At 40.1% G+C, this 8,885-nt stretch overlaps 1 protein-coding gene across 4 annotated transcripts in view; it reads left to right on the top strand.

Moving 5' to 3' along the window:
• Ift80 (intraflagellar transport 80) overlaps positions 1 to 3,412 on the top strand; it is a 74,675-nt gene extending 71,263 nt beyond the window's left edge. For 3 of the 4 annotated variants that reach the window (XM_070022850.1, XM_070022849.1, XM_070022851.1), the window contains one exon: positions 1,824 to 3,411. In XM_070022850.1, the coding sequence (XP_069878951.1) occupies positions 1,824 to 1,922 (99 nt within the window). In that variant the 3' untranslated portion in view covers positions 1,923 to 3,411. Of the gene's footprint in view, positions 1 to 1,823 lie in introns of all 4 variants that reach the window. The other variant, XR_011372041.1, reaches the window with a different exon arrangement.
• Positions 3,413 to 8,885: the final 5,473 nt, after the last annotated feature.

The raw sequence follows: 8,885 nt of genomic DNA on the forward strand, positions 1-8,885 counted from the left end.
TTGAGCTGAATAGCTGAGGGACAGCGCCCAGGCCCAGAGTTCAGGCCCCATGACCGGACCCAAAAAAAAAAAAAATCAAATTGGGATATTATGAAAATCCTGGTTGGAAAATGAGTCTTTCAAATAATTCAGTACTTGCTGTACTTTTCAACAAGCTGACATTTGCATCTTACCACATCAATTTATCTCTTAGATAAAAAGATTTTTTCCATTAATTATTAATGTACCTATTTTATATATTATCAATAAATATATAGAATTACTATTTTTTTAGAAAAGTATCCAAAAATATCTACAGATTACTTCATGAAAATTTAGATATAGGATATTGGAATGCACAAAAGAACCAAATTACTCAATTCCATCAATGGCTAACACAAAAGAAAGGAGGCATGAAATTCTATTAAGGATAAATAGAGCTGGCCGCCAGTGGCTCATGCCTGTAATCCTAACTACTCAAGAGGCTGAGATCTGAGGATCACAGTTCAAAGCCAGCCCAGGCAGGAAAGTGTGAAAATCCAATAAACCACCAGAAAACTGGAAGTGGCGCTGTAGCTCAAGTGGTAGAGCACAAGCTTTGAGCTGAAGAGCTGAGGGACAGTGCTCAGGCCCAGAGTTCAAGCCCTATGACCGACAAAAAAAAAAAAAAAAAAAAAAAAGATAAACAGATCTCATAGTTACCTAAGATAAATGTTCAGTTAGCAAGTAGTACTCTGTCTGGTTTAATACTATCCTATACTACACTGTTCTGTGTAGAGATAAGAACTTGTTCATTTCTGACTCATTCTGAGGTTAATTCATAATAAACTAGTTTAATCTAGGACTGAGTGTTCTCAGAGAAGACACACAATCCTGTTGTTCCACTTGGTTGAACAGTAGGATGTGTTTTCCTAAGAAAATGGCTCATAGAATTTAGAGGCAGAGTCCTTTCCCAAAGCCAGCCGGAGGAAGGAGAGGCACACACATAAAAATGCTAACACTTTTCAGTTACTCTTTATATGTGTCTCATTCTTGCCTGCCTTCTGCTTCCTCTAATGTTTCTTCATCTCTCACTCTTAATGACCACCAGATAGATCTTCAAAGCACTTAAAGAGTTGTTGGCAATGGATTTTCTGGTGTAAACTATGCTCAAGGGAACCAGTGTTCTCCTGTCTTTTATAGCTATGCTTCAATATGGAAGATGTAAAAAGCTAACATTGTGGAGATAGTGCTTTGTGGACACAGTCTTATCCACTTCTTTTTTTTCTCTTTTTTGTGCTTGAACTCAGCTCCTCACACTCTGACTTAGCTTTTCCATTCAAGACTGGCATTCTTCCACTTGAGCCACAGGTCTGTTTTCTGTTTTTCCTGGTAGATAAAAGGAAAGAATCTTGGGGATTTTTCTGCCTGGCCTGGCTTCAAACTGGGATGTTTAGACCTCAGCCTTTTATAATGAGATTTTTGTCTCATATAAACAGATTTTACATCCAATGTGAGTCTGCTTTTTGGTATACAATTGTTCTATTTGATGTTATACTTAAAGATAATTCATGTTCTTTCAGCATTAACTTTTCTTGATGTTTTCTTTTTCTCTACTGCTTTCGAAATGTGATATATTCTGGTTTTGTTTATTCTCAGTCACTTTTTAAAATGTTTGACCATTTTATTTTTTAATATCTTTGGAAGTAGAGATTTCACTTCCACATGTTACTTCATAAGTACAGTTCATTTTGATCCATGTCACCTCTTCCTTCATTTTCCCCTCCCAGCCTCACCCAAGTTACCTTGAATTAAACAAAAAGACCTATATTATAGAAGCATATTTCTTCTTTTCTGTTTTGTAGCTCGAAATAGATTGGGAGAAAATCAATGCCAAAATTGAGATGGAAATAACTAAAGAACGGGAGCGGTCCTCAAGCAAGAGTATTGGGCTAAAGCACTGAACGCCATCTCAGCCTTCAGGAAGTTCCACCCATAAAAGGAATTCCCATTTAACAGAAGATAAGCATGGTATGGTTGCTAAGGAACCAGAGCATAAAAGTTGTAGTTCAGTGGTAGAAAGCTGTAATTCAGTGGTAGAAGGCTTGCCTAGCGTGTGTGTGCATGGTCCTCCAGTACCTCAAACAAGAAAGGAAAGGATAATGACATATTCTTTAGTTACAAGCACTTTCTATGCATTGAATGCCAACAGTACATTCAGAAAGACTAAGCACAAAATAATTGACATGATTCTATCTTTTATACTCTTCAAGTCTAATAATTAGCAAAATATTTCTATATTCCTGTCACCTATGTAGTGCTGATTATATTCCAGGTTTTGGTTCACACTATTTGGTCCTTGATTCTTCAGCATGAACAAAGAATAATGCTGATAATAAAACACTGGACTCTCTCAAATGCATGTTAGCATTAATTTGTACATGGCCTCTAAATTATAAAGTGCCTCCAAAGTTGATATAAGAATATACGAGAATGGATTTGTGAAAGTATACTGTACATCAAAGCTAAGAGCAGCATTTATTCAAATAGCATAAGGTCAAAACAACTCATCTGTCCATCAGTAGATAAACAGATAATTCAAGGTAGTATGCCATCCAGTGGAATAGTATTCAGCCTTAAAAATTCAGATGAACTTTTAAAAAATTACTGTAAGTGAAGACACAAAAAGTCAAATATTGTATGTTGCCACTTTCATAGGAATCTAGAAATAAGTTCTCAGAGACAGGAAGGAGAATCGTGCCAGTGAGGAAATAGGGCAAGGGGAAATGGAGGTTTATTTTCTTGTTAATGGGTACAGAGCTTCTGTTTGGGATGAGCAAGTTCTAGAAGTGCACTGTGATGGCCTCACTATTCCATGAATGCTGATGCCATCAAATTGCACTTCTAAAATGGTTAAAATTGTTACATTGTTATAATCATAATTTAAATGCATATGTAGGAGCAAGAAGTATTTTCCTTGTTCTCTTCCTGCAGACAGCAGCACTGGAGTCTAAATTGGTGAAATTCTTCCTCAAGTGATAAACTTGCTCCATGGACTAACCTTAACTCAGTAGGTCCCCTTGAAAGTGTGTTACAATAACATAAATACCCTGAACTTGGTTTGGAAGTAGAGCGTTATAGAGAGGGCACAGCCCATGTATAAACACAGGCAGGAGAGGAGAGGGTTACTCCTCACCCCTATCCTAATAACTGTATCAAGGTCTTTTGTATAAAAATGTTCTTTAATTTCCAACTTGTTTCCTTTGTTTTCTGGAATACTCGGTTCTTGATCCAGATGCTGGACTCAAGAATGTGTTCAGTTTGTGAACTTTTTGAGCAGTTGCTTATAAATTGTACTTACTAGATTTGTATATGTTTTCTATATTATATTTCAATGAAAAAATTAAAGTAATTGAGTAAATTTTATGTTGTATATATTTTACTACAATAAAAAGGTTTAAAAAAAAAAGAGGTGTGTATTCTAACAACCATTCTCTGCTGTGTCTTCAATTCAGTTAGATTCGGACCCTTAACTATTAACTTGGAATTAGCCTCAAGTTGGCCGCCAAGTCCCCCAACCCCAAACTGCCCTGCTTTCAGACAGCAGCCATAAGAGCAGTTGCTAGGTTACATTGGTGACACATTTGAGGTTCCCTGTGGCCTCTCCTTCAAGTTGGGTACTTCGTATGACACACAAGTCAGACAACTTGGCTACAAATTTGGGCATTCTCACTATCCTTCAGGTTCTATAATTTGTTAGAATGATTCACAGAACTCCTGGATACCCTCTTGTTACAGTTTGGGGTTTATTGTAAATGGTTCAATGCAGAAATAATCCAGTGGGAGATACGTATCAGTCAGATTCTGGGGTGAAGCTTAACTGGGAGCGGGATGACTGAAGAGCTTCCATGTCTCTCCTCCCTCCTGCTGGAATCTGGGTGCCTCACCAGCTCAAGGAGTTGACACACAGGAGGCTTGGCCTAGCCGCAGTGTCCCAGTATCTTTTCCATTTTCCAGCAAGTTTTCATAGAGAAGATTGACTTGATTCACTGTCCATACAACTGAGCTCACTCTTTTATCCCCTTCACTTCCTGGAGGTCCGGGGCTGAAGGAGCCAGCCCACGAATCATGGCTGTCTAATGGCTTCAGGGCTTCATTAGCATAATGAAGACATTCCAAGTTTTTGGAAGCTGTGTACTATGAACCACAGAGAAGCTCCATGTTTATGTATTATTCTATCATAAGTCTTTACTAGCCATATTAAATTTGGTTTTTAAACTTACACTTTAAAAAGTATATATCACAGAAGCTTTTCCCCTGGTTTAGCATGAATACTTCTATATGTTTTTGGAAAATGATGTAATTTTTTGCTTTGGCATGTGTGTATAAATGTTTTACCTTTTTTAAAATGTAACAAAGAATATCCACAATGCTTGACAACAGGCCCTGTTTGAATGATATTTCTGTATTATGATCTAAATAATGTTTTTGTACATAGGGAACATATGGTAAGTTTTAAAGCAAATATATATATATATATATTTATATATATATATATATATTTATATATATATATATATTTTTTTTTTGGATCCAGTCATGGGGCCCTGAACTCTGGGCCTGGGCACTACCCCTCAGCTCTTCAGCTCAAGGCTAGTGCTCTACCACTTGAGCCACAGCGCCACTTCCGGCTTTTTTCTTTTTGCTTATGTGGTGCTGAGGAATCAAACCCAGGTCCTCAGGCATGCAAGGCAAGCGCTCTACCACTGAGCCACCTTCCCAGCCCCACAGTTTTAAAGCAAATATATTTTAAGAAATCACTTAGTGGAAAAAAAAATCATGAGTAGCCATGGAAGATTATCTCCAGATATCTGTCATTTTGGTACATGTGGGAAATAGATGCCTCTCTGAGGGCTTGGAGGCATAGCTCAGTGGTAAACAGGTCTGCCCAGCAAGTGCCAGGCCCCAAGTTCAAACCCCAGTACTAAAAAAAAATAAAATTAAGTTAAAAAATACATTAAAGGGGCTGGGAAGATGGCTCAGTGGTAGAGCGCTTGCCTTGCATGCCTGAGGCCCTGGGTTCGATTCCTCAGCACCACATAAGCAAAAAGCAAAAAAAAAAGCCGGAGGTGGCGCTATGGCTCAAAGTGTTAGAGCGCTAGCCTTGAGCTGAAGAGCTGAGGGACAGTGCCCAGGCCCAGAGTTCAGGCCCCACGACCGGACCCCCCCCCCAAAAAAAACATTAAAAAAGTAGAAAATATATGCCTTAGAAACAATATGCCACGGGCTGGGAAGGTGGCTCAGTGGTAAAGCACTTGCCTTGCATGCATGAGGCCCTGGGTTCGATTCCTCAGTACCACATAAGCGAAAAAAGCCAGAAGTGGTGCTGTGGCTCAAGTGGTAGAGTGCTAGCCTTGCATGCCTGAGGCCCTGAGTTCGATTCGTCAGCACCACATAAGCAAAAAGAAAAAAGCCGGAAGTGGCACTGTGGCTCAAGTGGTAGAGCACTAGCCTTGAGCTGAAGGAGCTGAGGGACAGCGCCCAGGCTCAGAGTTCAGGCCCCACAACCGGACCCAAAAAAGAAACAATATGCCATATAACCCCCTTTAGAAACAATACTTTGTTTCAAATGTATTTTTCTTATTTTTTTAAAAAATATTAGCACACAGGTAGTGTACAAGGGCGGTTTCACATTGCTATGCAATCCATCCTATCATCCTCACCCCTCTATCACTCTTCCTTTTTCTTTTCTTTTTGGCTGATACTGGGGATTAAATTCAAGGCTCTGAGCTCTTTCTTTTCACTCAGCTGGTACTCTACCATTTGAGCCACATTTTTTTTTTTTTTGTGGTTGTGGGGCTTGAACTCTGGGCCTGGGCACTGTCCCTCAGCTTTTCAGCTCAAGGCAAGCACTCTACCACTTGAGCCACAGCACCACTTCCGGCTTTTTCTGTTTATGTGGTGCTGAGGAATCGAACCCAGGGCCTCATGCATGTGAGGCAAGCACTCTACTGCTGAGCCACCTTCCCAGCCCTACTTGTTAATTTTTATAGTGAAAAAAAGGTCAGACCTTACTATCATGTACATACCACTGAAAAGGAACTACACAGTAATGAAAACACCTTGTTAGGCTGCAGACGGGGTGTGGGATAGTTACTGGTCAGGTTTAATACTATGTGCAGAGACAAAGGGAAGGCAGTGGGCAGCTCTTCTGCAAGGACCACTTCTTGCCATCCGTCCCCTGGCCCTCATCTGCAGTGTCTTCTGTGCAGTGGGAAGTGACATTTGGGCCAGAAGATTACGAGATTCTCATAATCCTTTATGGCTTCTGAACTCAGTCATCTTGTATTCTGCCTGCTTCCCTCTCCATCCCCTCTGCCCCTTGAGCTCAGCAGAAGCTGAGTGACCATGCACATGTGCAGTCCTGGCCAGCATGTACTCCAGGACAGTGTGCTCAGGGATTTTTAGGCTAGACTCTCAACTCTCAGCCCCTTCAACTTAGAGCTTCCCACTTTTCACACAGGCTCAGATGTCCTAGACTATAATTTTCTGTTACCGATGGGTTCATTTTTTTGGGTGATAAATTACCTTCCCTTAATTCTACCAGATCGTAGCTTTTTCATCAGTGGATAAAAGAAGAGTAACAAAGTCAATTGAGAACCATGAAGTCACATACAGACTTGCCAAATAGCCTCTTACCAAAGGGTTTATGAAACCTGGAGAGATGGCTTACATCATTGTTCTCTCCTCCTGGAAACACAAACTTTGCAATTTATGAAATTTTTATGAACATCAATGGTGACTATTGCTCAAATCTGAACCTCACATTTGGGTGTCCTGCCTATCTGTTTCAGCTCTGAGTTGGCTCCTTTATTAATTCCATTTGAGAGAAACTGTACACCTAAAGTTTCATCATTAAGGCACTCAGCATCTTTCTTCTTAACCTATTAAGTGAGGCCATTTCCTTAATATGCCCTTCAACCTGCACAGTTCATTGTTTTCCCTAAAGAGTGGGCGTCACGCCTCTTGCCATGATTGCAACACCATTTTTCACAGTTGGAGCACACTCATTTGCAGATCATGGTGATTAATGACCTCTTAAAACAATTTTTCGCCGGGTGCTGGAGGCTCACACCTGTAATCCTAGCTACTCAGGAGGCTGAGATCTGAGAATCATAGTTCAAAGCCAGCCCAGCAGGAAAGTCCGTGAGACACATTTCTAATAAACCACCAGAATACCGGGAAGTGGCGCTGTGGCTCAAATGGTAGAGTGCTAGCCTTGAGCTGAAGAGCTGAGGGACAGTGTCCAGGCCCAGAGTTCAAGCCCTATGACTGACCTAAATAAAAAAACACAAAACAATTTCTGTGCCAAGAAGATGTGCCCCCCACACACACCAGATTATATTTAACAAATTACTTGAAGGCTACTGGTGCTTACACATTCTATGCATATCACAGGTACTTATGTATCTAGAACATTCTTTAGAAAAATTAGTCATGCTTTCTACCTTTTAGATGGATTACTATATTCAGGACTATTCTTTTCCTACTCCTGAGAGTTCCATGAAATCAGAATGGACTCAGAATGTTTTTGTGTTTGAAATCAGGAGAAAAGGGTTAGTAGTCCTGGGAACACAGCACTCCAGGTAAGTTTGATATATATATATATATATATATATATATATATATATATATATATAGGTGCCCTAAATTTACTTATTTTCCATATTAGTTTCATTAACATTCTATGCCGCAAATTGATGTTCTCTGTATAGTTGGAGAACATACCATTCTCAACTACATATAGAATATTAAAAATTACCTCATGAATTTAAGTGGCAGGATAACTGTTCTCTTAATCACTTCCCTTAATCACTGTTCTTTGGGTATTTAGATGGAAGTTTCAAATACAGGCTAAGTACAATAAATGCTGGGAGCTAGTGGCTCATACCTATAATCCTAGCTACTAAGGCAGCTGAGATCTGAGGATAGAGGTTTGAAGCCAGTCCACGCAGACAAATCTAAGAGACTCTTATCTCCAATTCACCATCAAAAAGTTGGCAATGAGCAGGCCACTGGTGGCTCAGACCTGTAATCCTAGCTATTCAAGAGGCTGAGATTTGAGGATCATGGTTGAAGCAGGAAAGTTCATGAGATTCTTATTTCCAATTGACCACAGAAAACTGGAAATAGAGTTCTCTTAATCACTTAAGATTCTGGCTTTTCCATAAAAAATATGTAGGTAAATCTGTAAAACTAAACACTCTTCCCTAGTGCTTTAAAGCCTTCTTACCCAGCCAGGACTTGGTAGCTCATGCTGGTAATCTGATTACTCAGGAGGTTGAGAATTGAAGGATGGTGGTTTGAAGCTAATCTGTGCAGAAAAGCTCATGAGACTCCAACTCCAAATAACCAGAAAAGAGGAGGGCTAGAGGTGAGGTCCAAGAGTCTTCAGCAAGAATGCTAGGTCCTGAGTTCAAGCCCTGTAGCCAGCAGAAAGTTTTTCTGCTCAGGCATTCCATCATTGATACAGGTTCTACACATTGTTAACATGGTCTGTTATATGGATGTTACTCTGGGACATGCTGCTTGGTCACTGGTTGGTTGGAAGCCAGTGGCTCAAACCTGTAATCCTAGCTTCTGAGGAGGCTGAGATCTGAAGATCATGGTTCAAAGTCAGCCCAGGCAGGAAAGTCTAGGAGAGACTCATCTCCAATAAACCACCAAAAGAGCCAGATGTGGAGCTGTGGCTCAAGTGGTAGGCACTAGCCTTGAGCAAAAAAGTTCAGGGGCAGTACCAGGCCTTGAATTCAAGCCCCAGAACCCCCCTACCCCCTCCATACATTTTTTGCAAGATTTTTTTTCTACATGATTAAGGCAATAGAATTGAACAAAAAATTGTACTTGATAATTCAGGGAACTGAGAG

Source organism: Dipodomys merriami, unplaced genomic scaffold (genome assembly GCF_024711535.1).
Source record: "Dipodomys merriami isolate MVZ:Mamm:240054 unplaced genomic scaffold, mDipMer1.0.p SCAF_154, whole genome shotgun sequence".
In the NCBI taxonomy this organism is placed as follows: Eukaryota; Metazoa; Chordata; class Mammalia; order Rodentia; family Heteromyidae; genus Dipodomys; species Dipodomys merriami.